The sequence below is a fragment of the Athene cunicularia genome (genome assembly GCF_003259725.1).
Source record: "Athene cunicularia isolate RWA chromosome 3 unlocalized genomic scaffold, athCun1 chr3_part1, whole genome shotgun sequence".
Lineage (NCBI taxonomy): Eukaryota > Metazoa > Chordata > Aves > Strigiformes > Strigidae > Athene > Athene cunicularia.
In genome coordinates this window covers 26,006,194-26,027,418 of record NW_020799097.1, presented here as the reverse complement: position 1 = coordinate 26,027,418, position 21,225 = coordinate 26,006,194, and the positions used below count along the sequence as shown (strand labels likewise).

The following is a 21,225-nucleotide window of genomic DNA, read 5'->3' as shown; positions in this document are numbered from 1 at the left end:
GCCTTCCTCCACAATGACAGACATGGCAATGATGAGACACAGCTAACAAAATGCATCGGGAAAGCACTAAATACCTTCTTAGCTATCTTTTCACTGATGTGGCAGCTGGGAAGAAGGAGAAGCCAGTTCCCCACGGGAACAAGTGACTGTTCCATAGTCTGGCAGAGGGCTTTTTCAAGGCATCTCCCAGGTCAGCAGGAAGGGAGAGCACAGGATATGAGCTGTCATTAACAGACCCTCCCATCACGCCTTTTCCACCTTCTGACTCTGCCCATTCTTATCAAATACCAAACCTCAAAAGACATTACACAGTGCTGATAAGGACACCAGCAGCTGACCTCCACCTCTGCCCCTTTTGCAGAACAAAAGTGAAACATAATCACCTTCCTCTGCATTGTTTTGCTTAAGTGAAGCCCGAATAAATGTATAGCAGAGGCTTTCATTGGTATTTTCTGGTAGCGTTGCATGCCCATTTACAAAACTATTATTTGTCAACGTGTGTTTAATTTTTGCCATAGAGAGTGCTACCAGCAGAAGTGTATTCCCACAGCAAAACTCTCTACACTGCAATATGAAATTTGCCTTGAAAACAAATTCAGTTGAAAAGGACAGATAAAGATCCAAGTGTTTAACAGTTATCTGAATGCTGACAGCATGTGGTTAAGACCACGTCATTTTGATAGCAAAGATTTTGACTTCCAAGTCCTAAAGAAGAATCCAACACACACCTGTGCACATGGAGAAAAGAAAAAAAAAATGAAAAGGCAGAATTCTCAACAGAACTACTTTATTTCACTAACTCTCAACTACAACTTACTCTGCAGCCCAGGGCTGGTTTGCAACAGAAGAATGAGTTTACTTTTTATGCAGTCTAGTGAGATGCAATAAAGCCATAATAAATCATACATTACTGGCTGGATTGCCAAAGCATTTATGGGCTCTGAGCTTGGTATTTTTGAAATACGCATTGATCAAACATTAAGTCATGGGAGAAGAGCCCTGTTATTTGGAAGGAAGAAAAGGGATGGGAAGCAAATATTGAATATAATTTCTTTTATCGACATCATTTAAGCTCATTCAAATTTGAATGTTTATACACATAACAGTCTTTATTATTAAAGCCATAGCAGATTCAAAAGCAATGTTCACTTTGCAAATGAATGAAAATTATTTCATATTCCTATAGCTAATAAATTATCTTCAATTAAAATGCTGATGTACAAGATAACAAAAAAGTCACAGTGAATGCAGTTGAGAGTCAAGAAATATCTTGATACCACAGTGTTATTGCAAACCTATTTTTTCAAAATAAAATACCCCTTTTATGGGTAGGAGATACTCTTCTAACTCTGCGACAACCATACTCTCCTGGGAACTTTCTAATTCCTGAAAAGTCAACTACCAGCATTCATTCAAGTGAATGATCACCTGAGAAATCTTTCAGAATGTGAATAAAAGATGAGGATTTATCAGGTCACTGAGTTGTGCTAGATTATTTTTACAGGAGAAAAACCTGTATAAACATAATAAAAACCATCATATGCTAAATGTTACACATATGAAAAAAAAAGTCATGACACCCTGCTCTAGCAGGGCCAGACCCCACCTCTGACTTAAGGCAGCACTGTGCAATCCAAAATAAAGATCAATCCCAAAAGGTTATTCTTAAGCACCTGAATAGCAGTGAGGAGGATTAAAGGATTGAACACTGTTGTAGAATAACATTTGGTCTTAAATGCTTACCTCAAATATGTACATATATATATACACACACACACACACACACACACATATATCTCTATACGAAACACTGGCATATCACAGTAAGGCATATTTAAGGTGTTCTGCTTATATGCAAGTCAGGAGAAGAAATAAAAGTGTCTCAGACAGTTCCTCAAGCGTAAGAAATTGCTTCTCAGTTCACTCTCAGGTGGATAGCTGCATAAGATGACTCCTGCATTTAGGTCTAATAAAATGTAACTTACAGGTCCTGTTCAAATCTATGTTTGCATTACTGATAAGCCTGAAGAAACTATTCTTTCTTACGCTAGGATACAGAATTCCAATGGAAATAACATTTCTCTGTGGGGAAAAAAAAACAACACTATTTAAAAGACAGAAAGGATTTTTTATTCTCATAGAAAACAACGTTAAAAGGAACAATTCAAAGGAACCTGGGGGTAGACAAAAGGGTGAGCAATACAGACAAAACATGGACTCAAGATTTTTTAAAAAAACCCTAACTATACAAATGTTTTCAGTGTTTCCAAATGGGTAAAGTACCTTCTGAATAAAAATCAGCTGCTCTTTCCAGCATTGCATTTAGGTGCTGTAGGACACCCTTACAAGTGGCTATTGAAGCACACAGTGACATTCACATAACCTCACCCAGCACATTTTGTTACAAGTGCACAAGTTCTGGCCGAAGGAAAGTTCAAGGCAAAGAAATACAAACAGGTTCTTCTCCCCCAGCTCAAATCCATCCTCCACGTAATGGTTTTTCCTACAAATAAGGCATAGCGGTTCAAGTACTACATTAAAAGTAATTGAACAATGGGAAAGAAAACCACCCATGAACTCTTTCCAGAAAAGTACTTTATTAGGGAGGATAAAAAGCACTGTTCAGACAGTCCGAATAGGAATGGCCTTCTGCGCTGTCAGGCTCCTCGGGCTCAAAGTCATCTGGGTCGGGGGGCAACTGGTCAGTATCTTCATCGGAAGTGGAAGGGCGTGTGAGGATTATCCGAGGTATCTTCAGCAAGATGTGAAAGATTTCAGAGAAAAGAGTCAGATCAAGAGCAGGGAAGTGTTTAAAGGGGCTATTTTATAAGGACAGGGGAAGCAGATGATGAGAAAAACATGCGAGAGATGTAATGCCGTGGGGCTTCCTGACAGGTTCTATGCCAAAGACTGCATTGATACATTGATAAAGCAAAATTGAGATAAATTGTCTTTTCATCTCATTAGCTAATTTGTTAAAAAATACAACATAGAAAAAAAAAAAATCTTCAAAAACTAAAGACAAGTAAATATGAAGAATATACATCTACTTTTATTTAACTCCATTACTCATTAAATTCATGCACCTGAAAGCAATAAAGGATTAAGGACCATAAAGCATATAAATTACTGATCTTGAAAATGTGCATATTTTGGCTTTTTTTCTGTCAAAATATATTTAAGGGAAAAATTAAGACAAAATATCACTGTGTAACTTTGTTAGTTAATAAATATGCATACATGGATTTGATTCGTACAAATTTTTTGGCCAAGAATTTTGTGTTCTTTGAGAACTATATTGTAACATTTAAAAATTAATTTAAAGGCTGTAACTGAGAAAAGAGAAGGATGTCAGATTTTTAATGTATAGCCAAATAATGTATCAGTAATGGTTGTATCAATGAATGCATTATTACAAGTTTAACTCTGATGCACAAAGTCATCCTACTTTTTACTAATTTTCAAAAAAAGTTTAACATGTAATGAAAACAGATATAACAGTAAGTCAATATATCTAATGAGCAGGTAATATAATAATGTGTAATAAATATAATGTCCATCTTACCAGTAGTCTGAATATTTTCAAAAAAGGTAGTATGTATTATTTATCAGCTACTTTGTTGCATTTCTTCACACTTTATAAGAATGTTTAATGTTGACACAATTCAATTGTTTAGATATTATTTCCTTGCTGTACATTATTAAGAAATGACACAAGCACACAGGTGCTTCGTGGCTGTTCAGCTGGCCAGCCAGTAGGTTTCTTCATTTAAGTAAAATGATTTATTCCCCAGGCTCCATCGACTGCATTAGCTCTGACTCCACTGACTCTCGGGGGGGCCTGGCACCCACCTAGCTTGCACATGCAAGTAAACGCACATCCTATATGTAGAGGTGGTATACTGGGTCATACATTGAAATCCTGCCACCTCAAAAACTAGCACAGAGGTCTATGCCCCTGCAGAAATCTCCAGGAAGAGGCTTTGCATTTCACTGAGCTGTCTGTTCAAAGCCCAGGGAAGACCCTTCTTTGCATATGGTGCCACTCAAAAAAGACACACACATTTCTCCAAGACCAGTCCTTCATTTTAAAATTTTTAAATTAATTATCTATATCTGAAAGAACCACAAATCTGAGATTGTAACAATATTGCTAGAGGAACAAATCCCATAGGATGCTTGGTTCTGACACAAATAGTCTCACATTTCTCCTAATGGTCAATACATTGCAAGCTGTAGTTAGGCTCTCACAACTTTCTGAAAAACTCATCTCATCTCATTTTCTTGATGACACTCACTCTCCTATGCCCATGGTCTGAAAGCCTGCACACCTATAGCACCTGAGCTGCAGCGGAGCCTCTGGAGGACATCCCCTCCCTGCCAGCAGAACGACCCTCCTACCAATGCCCCTGGTTAAATTCCCCATTAGATGACCACCTGCCCACCAGTTCATGCTTCTCCAACATTTTTATGGTAACCGTATCAACCGCTTCTGGGAAATAAATGTTGTTGAGGGAAGTCTTTCATCCAGTCTTTCATGCTGCTGCAGATAAAGAGGAACTGGCACCAAATGACCGACCAGCTTCCTACAGTGGAGGACGAACAACATCTCATCCCAGAAGTGCTGCAAAGGCTCCAAGAGGAGAGCAGGCTCAGCTCTGATCTACAGCAGTCCCTCTGTATCCTCTCCAGGCAGATAGAAGCTCGCATGTACACCCACTCATGCTGCTTCAGAGACATACTGCTGAGTTTCTCTAACAAACCAAGTATTCTGGTCCAACTGCAGCCGCGTCCTGTCCCCCTGCTTTCTGCACACGTCCTTGACCACTCTCCCTCTCAAGCCCCATGCAAACCCATACCACTGCTGTCCCCAAACCCACTACTGTGGCCAGTTGTCCTGCTCTGCTCCCACCTCCCCAGTGGGATGTGGAGGACCCCAATTTCCTCACAGCTGAATCACAGGTATCAATCGCAAAATAACTCTTGGTTGTGGATTCTGTCACCTACACAACTGCAAACTGAGAGCAAATCTAATTAAGTAACAGAATATGTATTTGTACAAGATCTAATTCAGTGAAAAGAGACTCAGGCCTCTGGTTTCTCTCTCCTATCATTAAAAGTTACAAGTTAATCTCCTGTTAAAAAAAAAAACAAACAAAACAAAAAAAAAACACCAAAACAAACAAAAAAAAGCACAAAATGGATGTCAGAAACACACATCATAGCTCTAACCACAGTGGCATTTCCATCTTCACTGAACTGTCCCCTAGGAACCCAGCAGGCTTTCTGTCACTGCTTTCACATTCACCCTGCCTCCAGGAAAATCACAATCTAAGCTTTATCAGCTTCCTTTCCTCTTCCAGTTTTGATTTTTAAAAAGTATCACAACTCAATAACTCTAAACTTGCATTATCTTGTGTTCAATCCTTTTCTTAAGCCCGGTGCTTCTCTTCCCAGAATCCCAGGGGGATTTTACCCTTGCTTTCAGATTTTCATGCTTATCTTCATTGACTGCAGCTTCACACTACTAAATAGGCAAGCTTTGCTCTTGGAGCTTTTCTTTAACATTCATATTTGGACATACATTTCCTGGTGCATCATGACTGAGGGAAGATAGAACGTGCAAAAAAAATGTCACAGCAAAGCGAAACAAACTATTTCCACTGCCCATGACAGACAGGGAAAGACAGAGATATTTAGGATGGAAACAAGGAAAATCCTTCCAGCACAGGCAGCTGAGGCTTAAAAGAGTCGCTTGCCTAAGGCATGTAGCAAGGTGTAGAATTTCATCTTCTACTAGTAACTCTTCAGAATAAATTGATCCTGGTGTAGGAGGACAGATTATCCAGGATCCTGTGTTGTTCCATTGTTTTACTCCACTAGTTTTTACTGAATGGTGTCTGAACTTGTTTAAAAGATTTCTCTTGAAATTGCAAAGTCCTCCTACTCACTTTGTATCATCATGCACTCATTATTAAAATAATACCTGAAGTACCAGTCAATCTCAAACCATCAAAATATGTAGAATGCCTTTTCAGAAAAATGTATTATTAATCATTTGAAACAAGTTATTATTTTCATTTATTCCCCTGAAATTATATTTTCAGTGCACAGAAAGTAAAATTCACAAAGGACATGTCCTGTACCAAAACCAATGTGTTCACATAGTGAATTTCTTTCACTACCTTGTTCGTGTCTTTCCTACACTTTTTCAGCATAAACACTACGACTTTGGACACTATAAAGATTCACTAAAAATTTTCATTTTGTTTAAATCAGGCATAGCTAGAAATCAAATTATTTCAGACACTCTTATTTAATTGAATTAACACCCTCCATTGAAAGTTGGAGTCCTTCAACTACTGTCCACCGCAAGAAACAGTAAAACAAATCCATCTAAATAACCTGGGGCAATTCAGCTGTGGTCTTTGCTGCAAAAGTTCTGTCATATCGAAACAGGATAGGAATAAACCCACAACTAGGTATGATGCTTCAGCTGAAAGTATCTTCTTAAAGCATGATAAATGTCTTGCCAACCAGTTAACATCCAATAATTTTTAACTTCCTGTTGTGCACATATGCTTTCCTTTTCCACTTCTAATAAAAATGTTTGTCCAAAAGGTTGCAGAACAGTCCATAAAGGACAGTTCATTATGTCTTTTTATAACCTTTTCAAAACCAAGAACAAACCCCATCACCTTTTTTCTCTTTTAAAAGCCTTCCCTTTCCCCTGATTCCTCCCCTTCCCCGTCCGTCCCCCCCCCCATACTCATATCTTAGTGGAAGAAGAAGAAGAAGAAGAAAGCTCTCAAGGCAATAGTCACAGCTAAAGCCCAAGCTTCACATGAAAGGCATAACCATCAGCAGCAGGGCAAAGCATGGCTGAGAGCAAGGCTAGCCATTGGGGACAGGCTACAAATCAGGAAGTGATATGACACATGAAAAGCCCTATTTTGAAAGAACAGAGTTAAGGAAAAAGGATTTTGATTGGCTTTTTGAAAGAAAACCAGTCATATCTTTAACCCTAATGCAAACAGAACACTTTCTAAAGAAAATACTCCCCAGCTAGAAAATACCTCTAATAGGAAAGCCTGCCTAGTTCAACTCCATATACCTAAATAGTACATATTTTTGAAATTTGACTTAACAGCTGATCTTCACTGACACCAGTGCTAAGGCTGGTGCCCTTCAGCTGGTGGAAATCTGGGAAAATAAAATAATCTACCCAGCTGAGAGCATTTACAAGGGTTTGTGTAAACCTCATGAATGTTATGATTTCATACTTAATTTTACCTTTTTTGTCATCACTGGTGATGGCAGTAGAATTTTAGACTTGAACAACAGGAAATTCAGACTTCTCTCTCAGCAATGAAAACATGCTAGATGCAAAAGGTTGCATTTGATCATGACTGTACTCATAGAAGAAACTCTCCAAATCAAATTCAAAGTGAAGGAAGGCATTTAGTCATGCCTAAAAAATGTTACACAGATGGATTTTTAAGTAATAGCTTTAAAAAGAAGATGCCAAAATGGATCCAACAAGAACAGCAGAGCATGGGCTGATCAACTGCTGTACGGTTCAGACCAAACTGGCATCTGGTGGCTTTTTAAATGGAAGATATGTGACGTTTCACTCCAAAAGACAGAGACAGATAAAAGAAACGTTCTTCCCAAGAGAAAACATACAGGAAATAGAAGGTAAAGAAGGGGAAGAGATTTAATTAATTCCTTGTGAATTTATTACCCACAAGCAATCTCTCTGCCAGGCAGAAGGGGGCAGAGCAGCCAGCATGCAGCAGGGAAGGCAAATGGGGCAGGAGGCAAGGGAGGCACCACAAAAACACCTAATGCACAGCCACATGTATGAAACCGTATGAATTTGCAAACCCCATCTAGGCATTCAACACAGCTTCTCTTTTATAGCATGTTATTAGGAACATTTTAAACAGCGTGTGTTTTATGGTCCGCCATCAACACTCCTTGTCAGAAATCCCTGGCTGCATCCCATTCCCCAGCACATTACAGTGCTATTTCACTGCTTTTGAGGCCTATGGCCAAGCTGCAGACATTGTGAAGTCAGGTGGAGAGAGAGGTATAAACCTCTCCCACACACTGAGGAAGATAAACGTATGGTCAGACACCAGACCTCTGCCAAAGGAAAGCGGGATGGCCCATGCTGCTGTGCACAGGGAGTGGCTGGCTCATGACAGCACCAATTGCTGCTCAGTTTTGGGAGAGGGCAGCACGTAATTCAGTCTACCCTTACACTTAGAGCAGCCACATGGCTCTCGAGCACTGCCAAAGACTTGCACCTGAGCTTTGCCACTGTGTTTTTGAATGTGCTGCCTTGATTTTGCATGCAGCAGCCCAGGGAGGGCCCTGAGCAGGGGCTACCCCATCAGCCCATCCCTATTCCCTGAGCTCGTAGCTCTTCCCACACTGTGACTGGTGATGTGCTCCAAAATCTAATTCAGTTCATCACGACTTCCTGGAGGTTTGATGCACCAGACAAGTGCCGCTGCAGGTGTTTCTCCCTAAAATTTCCTCAGTGGGAATTTTCTAGAAATTGATATATTTTAGAGGCCAGGTTTAAAACTGGTTATTTTCTCCAGTTCTTGTTGGAATAGCAAGAGAATACCTTGAATGGTTTATCTGTTTCCCAGTGTGTAGTAGATACAACATTTTGACATGACATATTTAGAGTGAAGCTCCTTTCTGTTCTTCCTGTCCAGCAGTTCAATGCCTCCCACGGGCAATGCACAAGGCAAGGAAGGAGAAGTTCAGTCAAACTCACCATCACATTTTGTAGCAGACAAAAATGAAAGATCAATGTCTATTCTGTCAAATCTGCAATGCCATCAGACACAAAGGGCTTTTATATGAGTCAAACTGCTTATGAAAATTGTCCTTACTCCATTTCTTTAATCTTCGAATGCACCACTGGGTAGTGACTTCCCTGACAGTGGAACGTGATACACAGATTTTCATTTAAGTGCTTTCTGTGTCATCATTTATGGCCTCATGCTATAAAACACTGAAGAAAATGCATCGCTTTGATCGCATTTGGAGACTTAAAAAGTATGGCCCGCATAAGCTGTGCTTCCCACAGCCCAAGTTACCAACCCTTTGATTCTGAAGAAAGCTCATCAGTCCCATGAAAGCCAATGGTCATACCTGAATGCCTGCAGGAATTCAGTAGAGCCTCCTTCCCTGCTGAATTCTCAGAGTCCATGAGGACACCTTTTACAAGGGAAGACATTGCTGATCATTTGTGTGGTTGTTCAAACATTTATCCTCTTTTATTCTCAAATATGTCCTGCAGCATGGTTCCAGGTGCCTTGCTTGAGTCTCCTTGTGTCTTGGATGTATTTTTGCGTATATCGACTGCAGTGCTTATACTGTCTACCATATGATGAGTCTACTTTTTAGATTTTTCTTCTTTAACTTTGAGGTATTTGAATAGGTTATCTTGAAAAAAATCAGTTAATGACTTTTTTTTTAAAGGTTTTTCCTATCTGGCATTTTTAATTACAAGCTCTGCAAAATCCAAGAGTTTAAAGTTTTAAGTGAGTCAATTCTGAACAAGTCCTGTGAGGAAACTACTTAAAAGAAAAAGAGAGAAAAAGATACACTGTGCAAGCAGAAGCATTTCTTTGAGCAGGAATTTAATCCCAAACTCACAAATAAATTTCCTAACCACTACACTATGGAGGTAAACATAGTGCCTGTACCAGACACCTTTCATCTTTTATCCTGACTCAGAAATACTGAGTTACTTAGATAAAAGCGGCATCAAACTAGCAGATGAAATGGAGAAGATCACATGGCAGATGGGTGCTTACACTCTGCTGAAGCTCACATGATCAGTACAGGGTTAGTTAAGCCACCAAGGTTGTGCATGAGCTTCTTCACAAGTGTGTATAAACCTACACAAGATGCAAGGCAGTGAGAAGTCAGACTCCTGACATCTAAAAACTAACATACCTTGTCAAAATAAAAAAAATAATAATACAAAAATACCAACACCCTTACCTGACAAGATTAAGAGTCATGAAAATGTTTTAGAGAAGACAAAGCAGTTCTTCATTAAAAAAAACTTGGAAGACTGAAATATTAGGTCATATGGAGTTATGGGAACAGGTCAAGCAAACACTGTCTGTGAGCAAGGTCGTTACTGTTTGAAACGAGTTTCAGAAGAAATCTGTCTTTGATGATGACAGTGACATTCTGAATCCCACTTTAGTTATCTTCTTTTATAGTGCTTCTCTGACCTGAGTGTTCTACTGGTTTTGCTTTTAAAATTGGAAGAAGTAAGACCATGACTAAAGAAACAAGAAAAAAGTTTTACTATGTTTAAGTTGTGTGATTACAATTTTCTAACATGGCTAGAACTAACCTGCTCAGATGAATAAAGGGTTTGATAAGATTTTTAACTGGTATAAAGTGCATCAAGAGTTTTTCCTGAAAAATCTGTATCAGCTGGAAATTAAGACAGATCTGCTGTGACTCTCGTCCATGTAAGGTTTCTCATGACTTGCATCTAAACATGGAGGGAGAAAGGCAGAAAACCAGCAACCTATGTATTGTGGGAGCACAGTATATATGTTTATTCACTTTCTACAGGCACAGGAGCATTTCACTTTCATCTGCATCACAAGTTCTAGTACACTGAAGCTGTCTGCTTTCTCACCATATTTAGGAACATTCTATATCTTTGCATTTTTAACAGAGCAACCAAAACATTTGGTTTTATCAGCTTGGAGAAGTTATTCAGATTTTTCCAATATTGTAAGTTTCTTTTACACAATCACTTTTAATTGTTAACTCTTACTTTAAACTTACTTGAAAATTTTCATTATAAGTACACTTGTACACTTGGTGAAAAAAATTAATTGAGGAAATTCCCAGGGCAAAGGCATACAATTAAAGAAAATAAAATGGTAAGAATTAAAGTGAAGTACTAGACTAAAATTTTTAAGAGATTAAAAATATTTTAATTACAAAGTATTTAATATCCTCATGATATTGATAGCCCCAAAAATGGATCAAAGAAGATGATGTGGTGATGCACATAATGAGGTGATAGAAGATGCTGAAACCTGTCAACACTTTCCATTCAGTCAGACAAAATCCACTGGGAGTTTCAGTCTGAGCTGGAATGAAAATATTTTTAATGGAGAAAGATTGTGCAGAGTTGGTTCTATGTCAGAGAGGATGAGTAGAAAATAAGGAGCACAGGGCAGAAGACAGAAATATAGAGAAGTGGAAATAAAGACTCCAGATTCTAAATTAAAGTTTCTTCAGTTAAAGTCAGCATGGGGCACTATTGGAAATGTTTGTTCCCTGATTATTTTTTTTTTCTCCCTGTAGTTAGACATTCAATATTTTACACACAATCTACATGTAGATAGCCATACCAGTTGTGGTTCTAATCTGTTATATTAAGATGCACAACTTTACATAGATTTCTTTATTTTAAGATTACCATTTTAAAATCCAAAGACTTGGTTTCAGTTCAATTAAAGTATTTTTATTTTGATATATACATATTAATCAAAGTCAAATAAACAGATTCCATATTTTTGAGGTGTGACTAACATAGCTAAGACAAGTCTAAAATATAGTATGTAAAAAAGTATCTCATTGTAATTAAAGTTCTGGGACCTCTACACTTCAATAAAATACTCAACCATAATCAAAACCACAGGCAATTCTCATTTCTCCTTTGCAAAACATTGACTCAGAGTGAAAGAACTTCTCATCGTTTGTCCAATTAATTACTGGTCATTCACACTGTCATCTTAAAGCTGGCACAAAGGACTTGAAATTGAGTTTGGCTAGATGAGTTAACAATTCAAATGAGCCTTTTAGAATAAGTTAGAGCAATCGGGCCCATGAAGAACAGAGAGCAAACCTGAATCTGGCAGCAGCATCACCCTTTGTAATGTCAGAGCACCAGGCTCAGAGACAGGATGGGTGATGGCAAGAGATGGCTAGAGGGCTATGGTTAGCAAGTAAGAGAAATATTATCACTAATAGCATATATGAAGAGTAAGTTTATTAAAATTCAGTAAAAATAAATAAAAATGAAAAGAGAGTCTCTTCTGGAGGGCAGGAAGCAGTGATGACATGGAAGAGAAGCAGAAGGAAGATGGTCATCATCTAGCCTATAATTCAGCTTTGCAGGAAGAATAATAGGAGTCTTTACATTTTTTGCCACCTTGCTTCTCTCCTTCCCTCCCTTGATACAGAAGCACACATCTTCTCTTGAAATCTAGTCAGAAATATGAAGGAAACAAACCTTCCTAGATTCCTAGCAAAGAAGAAGATTCTACTTTAAGGTCCTACTGCCATCTGCTTATCTGAACATGCAAAGCATGTCCTCCATAAGAAGCCAGGCTGTAAATATTTTTCAGGTAAGACAGTTACTGAGAAGTAAGAGGAACTTCACCAGAGTAAACCCAGAGCAAGAGCAGATAAGATACTAACTGGTTGCTGAATCAGCAGGATACTCCTCAAAAGCCCATAAACCCTAAGATTGACGAATGCTGCTCTAAGTTAAAGGCAGTAACATACACAGTTTGCTACAGCACAAAGATTTTGATTTTCCAAAGAAACAAAACCAGAAATACAAATGTTCCTCCATGACAGAACTTGCACACTGACTACTTTTGACACTTGGAACATATTCAGCCAGTTGACTCCCTCTGTACACCATGCTCTAAGGTAAGTAGCTTGGTCTAATGTGCCTCCTCCTCCCCTTGCAGCTTAAGAACTTTAAAGGGGGGCATTATTTTCCAAGAGGCATATAATATAAAAAATGGTCATTTCTTCTTTTTGACTGAAAACACTAGAAGTCAGATACTACTGCAACAGATGCAGGCCACTAGCAATGTGTGAATCAACCCTTTCAACAGTGGTTCCACTAACAGGAAGCCTCGTGCTTCCTGCAATGTGGGTTAAGACTGTAAGAAACACCTACCAAGTAGAGCTGGAAAAAAAAAATTGTGGAAGTGTTTTCAACTGGAAAATAAAACTGGTCTAAATGTTTCACAAGATGGTGTTGGAGACGGGAGTCCTCAAAATAAATTTATTTAAGCAACTGAATATACAACAAAACCTTTGTTAGTCTGTCTCATAGACAAAAGCTGAAGCTCAGCCCTTCATAAATAGTAATCCACATAGGAAACCACATTTGCATGGTCCATTTGCTTATTTTTCAGCCAACTAACTGTACTGGGTCTGGCTGAACTGGAATTGTTTTTCCCCTACAGCAGCCCTCACGGTGCTGTGTTTTATGCTGGGAGCTGGCAGGGTGTTGATAGCACCCTGGTGTTGTGGCTACTGCTGAGCAGTGCTTACACAGCACCAAGGCTTTTTCTGATATTTCCCCCAGTGGGACGGGGTGGGCAAGATCTTGGGAGGGGACACAGCCAGGACAGCTGACCCAAACCGACCAAAGGGATATTCCAGACCATATGACGTTTGCTCAGTATAAAGCTGGGAGAAAGGAGGAAGGGGGTGGGGGTCATCCTTGGTCCTCTGAAGCAACCACTACGTGTATTGGAGCCCCCTGCTTCCTGAGAAGGCCTGACATCGCCTGTCCATGGGAAGTAGAGACTAAATCTGTTTGCTTTTGCTTCCGCGCGCGGACTTTTGCTTTGCCTTGCTTATATTAAAACTGCTTTTGTTTCACCCACAAGGGTTAGTTTATCTTCTTTCCCCTCTTTACCCTATTGAGAAAACAAGGGGAAAAGGGGGGGGGGGAAGTGATAGAGCGACTTGGTGGATACCTGGCATTTAGCCAGTCAAACCATCACACTAACAAATCATATTATTTTAAAAAATGTGAGTGGTTAATAAAAACTGAATGTGGTCTTTGATGACAGTCTTTTATATAATAGATGAACTTTCAATTTTTGCCATTAGCTGGGTTGTGAATGGTATTTCTGAAAGAAGATAGGCTGGAAAGCTGGAAAAGGCTGGAGGAAGAGGAATCAAATAAAGCATTCCTTTGGCATTTGCTGTAGGAGAAACAGTTGTTGTTTCCTGGTATTTCAGGTTTAATATGAGTAGGATGCTTTTTGACCTTAACCATTCAGATACCTCGATCTTATTGTATCTTCCTAGTAAAGTCATAACCTCAAGTGTGCAGGCAGATGGCCATGATTGAGGTAGGTCTTCAGAGGGTTGAATTTTTCAGAAAAATTCACAAAAGTGGGTCAGATTTCTAAAAGCCACCCTGCAGGCTTGGCCATTTCCTTTTGTGATGCGTGTCATCTGACATCAGCCACCTAAAATATGGGCGTGCAGTCTTAGCCTGTCACTCAAGTTCCCCTTTGAATCAAAAGACAAAAAATGGTCACTTCTAGGTAGCAGCTCAACCTCTTCCTCCTAAAAGAGGCACCCTGGAGATGCTGCTCCTTCCATTAGCTTGGGAAAGAGTCCAGACAACAGAATAAACACTTAAGCTGTGGGGAATGGACACCACTCTTACAGCCCCCAAACCACAGTGCTTCAAAAGCTGTGGTCTGCTGCACTGATGCTTATCCAGGAGCCACGTCCCAGCTGCAGCAATAGTCAAGTAAACGCATGGTGGGGTCACTGATCTTTGGTACATGTTCTCCTCTTGTGCAGCCACTCACAAATTTTGTGCCAGTCTTCACCATCTTTACTATCATTAATGACAGACAACACAAAGTACTTTGCTAAGAATGATTTGTTACTCACTGGGGACATCTTACTTACTTTTATGACGTGGTTTACTGTTGGGAAGGGGCTGCCCTTGGATGAAACTTCTGCAGGACCAGCATCAAGGGCATTGGGTTCTGAAACGAGGGATACCTTTAAAAACAAAGCAGCAGAAACATTTATTTTTATTCTGAATGCTGCTTAAGAAGATCAGTTCTCTCCCTCTCAAGTAAGTATACAAATGCTTGGCCCTATCGTTATATATGGTTGCAACAACAAAAGCAAATAAAATTGCAGTTCTTGCTGTTCCCCATTTTTGATGAACATACTATATATTTGAACTGCTGAACAGTCAGTTCAAGAATAAGAAGTTATAATACACAGTATTAAGAGAAAAATGCTGGTTATTTGTACATATATTAGTCTTGAGGTCAAAACATTAGGACTCCTATAGCACAGATGAATGCATTAATTCCTTCTCATCTCCCACACATACAAAAAGCAAGAGATTTTTTTTTCTATGTTCTTTAAACAGATGAATGATTCTGCCATCTTGTGGGAGACAGAGAAATCATAACTATTTGTGGGATAACGCCACCAGGACAGAACACTATGGAACACAGATTTCTTCTCTTTCTTACTGGTTTCACTATTCATTAAATGAACAGACATTAGTAGCTAATATATTTCAAATAGCCCCAAAAATAAGAATAAATTATAGGCTCACGGAGGAAACTGAGCAGAGTAGTTGATTTTTAAGATAATGACTTTATCAGAAACTCTGCTCAAAAGTTAAAGGTACAGCAACTAAAAATCCTGGTTTCTTTTCCCTAATGATCTAATAATGTGAAATATATAAAGAATTATTTAAAATTCTCTCACACATGTTAAAATACAAAAATTAGATAAGGATAATCCTTTCATAAAATAAAAAAGGTAAAATGATACAGAATTTTATCCATAATTAACCTTTTAAAAAATGTTAAACTAACACTCATACATGTCTTGTGGAACACAATCCTCTATTAACAATTCTATAGCATAGTTTTGCAAAATCAGTAGATTAATTTATCATTAATTTGTCTTTGGCTGATACAGGTTGTATCCTTATTCCTAGCAATTTAATAGACATACAGTATTGCTTGCTCTATCCTACCTTAATTCAACAGGGAGTATGCTAGATGAAGAACTATTAATTCAGGCAAGTATAAATGACAGTTTAAAAAACCAAGAGTTGAAAAAAAAACTATGGACCAGTTTCATCTCAAAATAGTTTTGTAGAGGCTCTCCTCCCACTCTACCTTTTTCAGCAGCTGGAAATTAAACAGTAGGTCAAAAATATCACAAAACTGTACATGATCACCACTGCTCTTGGGAACGTCTTGAAGATCAAGAGAGTGGCTTCTGCTAGGAAAATGAGGATTCAGGTGGAGCAGCCCTAGACACACATTTAATCCTTGGCACTGTAAGCCTCCATCAGGGGAGTTACTTTGAGCTGTTCTCTCTCAACTAAAAATTACCTTGGAGAAATAAGCTCCTCTAGTTTATATTTATTTGTAACAACTGCAATGAACTCATATAGTAAATCTAATACAATGTCATAGGAAAGCTTCTTGAACCAAGTACAACTGCAGCTGTGCTATCATAACTACTTGCCAAGACCATTATTTTCCTTGACGAATCAACCACTTAAGTAAGTAATATTTTGTTAAGCACCTTGAACAGAAAGATCTGAAAACCTGAATATAATAGAAGGAATGCTACAATTTAATGTCATTATAATTTTTTTATAATGTAGTTTGGGAAATATCTAAAAAGCTAAGGCAAGCTTAGGTCATGATCTCAAATTCCCTAACTCTTGAGTGATTAGATTTAAAGATAACAACAAAAGAACACAACCCATCTACCTCTGCCACTCTGTCTCCTGCTTGTATCCCAGCCAAGTCTGCTGGACCATCTTTAGGCAGCTGTGCGGTCATGATCCCCTGGTAACACAAAAGACAGGTTTCAGACCTAACAAGGTTTCTTTCATTGTTCTTAGATAAAAAAGGCAAATAGGAAGTAATTAATTTTCAAGACTTGTTCTGTTGCCTCTATTAAAATAAAAACTAAATGTCTTAGCACATTAGCAAGAAATAAAAAAAAAAAAAGCCTCCATGGCTGACACACACAATGAACAGAAGTCATTAATTGTTAAACTGTGCCATGGGGGACGACAGACTGGGAAACAAAGATTTATTTAAATGATAATTAAGTGAGAAGATGTGAGAAATACTTCTCAAATCAAGTTGGCTCCTGGGAATGAGCAAATGGGATGGGAGAGGCATGTGGATTGCCAAGGGAGTGACCCCAAAATAAGGTAGAACTTGGAAACTAGTCAAAGGTTTTTCAGCCATCAGGTTGTCTTTGGAAAAATCACTGGTTTACATCAGGTTTTATCTCCAAAATCTTCCCTCCAGGAGCTTCCCCATCTACTGCCAGCTTCTACTTTGGGAAATAAGTACCATGTGTATCCTTGTTAGCTTTATTATGAAGACAGTGATGTTAAATTGAGAACAACCTCAGAAAGAAAACAACAAAACACAACAGCTTCAAAGAACTGCTCATCAGTTTCTTTCTAATGATTACTAGATAAATTTTGAGTAATGAAATGCACCTCATCATTGTCTTTACATGGAGATGAGCCCTTTCCACCAGCAATGCTAATACCAAGACTCCCCATTTGACTGCACACAGTAATGGTTATCTGGAAAAGAATTATAATGGGTAAGTGGCCTGATTAATCAAAAACATTGCCTATTAATTACATGACCAATGAAAACCTACCTCCCACTCTGAACACCAGCAGATTTGCCCCTCTAAGAGCTCAGCTCAGAGAAAAATAGTGCTATGCACTGGCACATGCAAGACCAGTCTCTACTCTTCAATAACACCAAGAACACATTACTTCTCCAGGTTTTAGAGTCATGCCAAAACCCTATAAGGCTGTTTATAAGGCTGCTGACCAAATCAGTTGTTTCATAAAACCCACCAATTTACTGAGCATTCACAATGGCAACAATGCCAGTACACAGGAGGAGTGTAAAAGTAAATATTTCTGGTAAGTTCATTAAAAACCTTTACTTTGGAACCTCATCTACAGTCTGATTTGCTTACTCTCAACTCTTTTGAGAACAGATAACTGAATTTGAGCACTATTACAGTAATTTTCTTTAAACAGGCTTTCTGTATGTATGTGTTAACTCCATCAAAAGATTTAACACTACTCTAAGCATTGACTTAAAAGTAAAAATATCAGGAAGCTTTTAAAAAAGCAGCATGAATTGTCATCTATCTAGTTTATTCTCCTCCTGCTGGTATCAGTAAAAACTCTGTACAAAATCTTAGATAACATTTTGAATTTACAGAATTCACAACAAAGGGCAAATAAAATTAGCTTCAAGTTCCAAAGACAGCTTACATTTAAGAACTATTCCCCCCTGTTGTTGGTTTTTGTGTTTGGGGTTTTTTTTTAGTATATAATATGCTTGGTAGTAAGTAAAAATTTGCTAATTACTAAAAAAACAATCACATTGAATTTACAGAACACCTTGCTATACTGTAGTGGAATCTGAATGCAAACTGCAATTTACCTTATCACATTAGCAAAATGCTCTTATTTTCACTGATTTGCTTCATATCACTAAGACAATTCAGAATTGAGTAACCCATTATATTTTATAATTAAGAATATTTCAACACAGCTGCATTTCAGAATTTAACATATGTATGCAGCTACTCTTGCACATATAACATGTTCATCTCAAATTCCTAAAAAGGTATGAAAATACCCTATCTGTCTGATGAAAACCACCCTGCTAAATGTTGCATTAGCCACATGCTCAAGACTTCACAAGCCCATCATCACCAGCAATGCTTTGGTGACCGGTCCCAGCATGGTGTCACACCAGGTGAGCTGCCCTTCCTGGCACTGCACCCCACGACCCTGGGGATGCAGCACAATTCTGCATTTCCCACCCCATGGGTGGTCAGCAGAGGTGTGATCCGTACTGGCCCACCCTGGGAGCCAACCCATAAAGCATGTTTCCTCCACATGTGCTCCAAAGCATGCCAAGACCGGATATATCCACTGAGTTCAGAGCAGAGCTTTCTCCATAAACTTCAGCCCAAATCTTGCAGTCCTTGCTGATAAGTTTTCATTTTTCAAGGGACGGAGGCTTTCTCATGCCCTGAGGGTAAGGCCATGCCACTGCTCCTAAACCATGGATTAGGTGAAGACTCAGCTGAGTGCCCACCTGCACACACCCTTGGCTTGCCCTTACAATGCCAAAGCTGGATATATAAAATGAGACAGTATTGAATGGCTACAAAGAAAGTTTTGGGTTTTTTTTATAAACTGCCTTTCACAAGAAGCAGACTTCCCCACGGACACACAGACATCCTCATGGACAAGCGAAGGCCACCCATCGGCAAGCCCAGCCCATGCAGCAGTCCAATACCTTCAGCGGGGGCTGCGGCACATCCATCATCCTCGATTCCTCCAGGATCCGGCTGCTCTCGCCAGGGAAGCTGCCCACCGCCAAGACAGGTGGCTGCACCTTAGTGTTAGTCCCTGGAAGCGTCTTCCCCTTCATTGCTGACTTGTGCTTTTCTTGAAGAGCTGTTCTGGTGTTTCTTTGATCTCTCATACTATCATCGGTATCAAAAAGGCTGCCGGAAAACTTGGAAATAGGCTCCTGGGGGTTAAAGATAAAAAAGGTAAACATAATGACAGCAAGGAGAATACCTATCTGATATCCAGACCCTACCTGTGGTAAAGTGGATTTGTTCCTCTCTATCACATTGTTGTACATTAGGATTTGTTTCAATGAAGACAAAACTGCAACTTTAAAGCTAATGTCCAAGTATCTTTCTTTTACCATTATTTCTCTGGGCATGGTTTTCCCTCACATGGGGGTGGAAATTTTGAGAACAAGAAGAGGATTGGGATTCATACAGCATCTCCAGATCCCCTGGCACACACAGGCACATATAACACACACATACCCAACTAAACCCTGCAGTGCCCTATAAAAAGGATGGAGCATGAGAATGAGACTATTATGGGCAGCCTCTGGCAGCTCAGGAGCACTGAATCTGTTGTCTCAGGGCAAGGAACCACACATGAGGCAAAGGAAAGGGCTTTCTATACAGAAAATAAAACATTTCTCATAGTTCCTCAAGGCCTATGTTCTATTTTCAGGAGCACAGGTGTGAGAGGGAAGGCAGGTCCCTACCTTTCATCTACATCTTTAAGAGAAGATTTAGTTTAAGTAATTGGATTAACAATATTTAGCTGCAAATGGCAGTGAGTGGAGACATGCGAACTTAATGATATAGGGGTCCAAATGAAGTACACCTTAAAGGTGAGGCATTCCAAAGCCTGTTTTGAAGCCTGGCTCTAGGCTGTACCTACTCCAAGATGCAGTGAGGAACTGACAATGTCACCCTATGCTTAGCTAAACCACAAGGGCTTAAAAGAAAAATATGTAATTAAAGCACATCCACCAAACAAAGCTTCAGACAAGTTTGACTGAAAGACACAATGACATTTTCCGGTTATCAGTTATGTGTGGCAAACTCGTTAAATTAAATTCAGACATGATGTTCAAATTCTGTTCACATTTTATGGATGCTTTATTTATATTTAGCTGATTTTTTGCTCCTTAATTTGATGGGTAAGGTTGAATCAGATCTTCATATTACCATAATCTTTGTATCTTCTGTTGGCAGTAGAATGATACAGCGAACAAAGGTCAACACTTTTGAAAATAAACCCCCTAAATGCCTTCCTAAGATTGGAAGTTTTATACCAGAAATAAAAAGCAGTGATATTACCATTTCTGTACAGAAACCCCACTGGACACTTTATTTTTCAATCTGTACCTGAGTTTTACCACAATCTCTTTTTGGTTGGGATGGAATGAATCATTGCCAACCCTGGGGAGAACAAGCAAGGCATGACTGCTTCCTTTTTTTGCTTAAAATTAAAAGGGAATTTGTTTAGCTTTAACTCACATAAAACATTCGTTATCTTTGTTCTCTTGAGATAGATTCCCCTTTAACAGCACCAGGCTGACTAACCTGGACCCATCAGCAGTGCTGGGGTGCCATGGGTGTTGGGGAGAAAGGCTGGGAGCAAGAGCTGGGAGTGGGGGGTGGAGGAGAGGGCATACCAGCAGCAGTTGGGAGCTAGGAAGGGAGTGGAGGTCCTGGCAGAGGAGCAGGAGCCCCTATATCTCCAACTCCCAGCAAACATCTGGTGAGCAATGCCCTGAAAGAAAAAGGCTGAAAAAGTGCAATCACAACCTCCTTTTCCCAGGCCATGACCAAGAAGACAGTCAAGCTGCTGCCCAGGTGACAAGACACCTGGTGGACACAGGCTAGAGAAACCACAGAATCCAAGGTTTCCCAGATGTCAGCATCCTGGAAAAGCACTACCCAAAACCAAACATGTAATGGAAGAACACTGCAACTTCATTTTTCTACCATGCA

General features: G+C 39.2%; 1 protein-coding gene across 1 annotated transcript in view; it reads right to left on the bottom strand.

The window, feature by feature from the left end:
- Positions 1–1,920: 1,920 nt before the first annotated feature.
- Positions 1,921–21,225, bottom strand: part of LOC113477663 (protein scribble homolog) — a 29,415-nt gene continuing 10,110 nt past the window's right edge. Inside the window, exons 4-8 of the mRNA XM_026844120.1 lie at positions 19,191–19,427; positions 17,348–17,437; positions 16,599–16,676; positions 14,749–14,844; positions 1,921–2,752 (exon numbers count right to left, since the gene is read on the bottom strand). Coding sequence (XP_026699921.1) covers positions 2,600–2,752; positions 14,749–14,844; positions 16,599–16,676; positions 17,348–17,437; positions 19,191–19,427 — 654 coding nt within the window. The 3' untranslated portion in view covers positions 1,921–2,599. The remainder of the gene's footprint in view (positions 2,753–14,748; positions 14,845–16,598; positions 16,677–17,347; positions 17,438–19,190; positions 19,428–21,225) is intronic.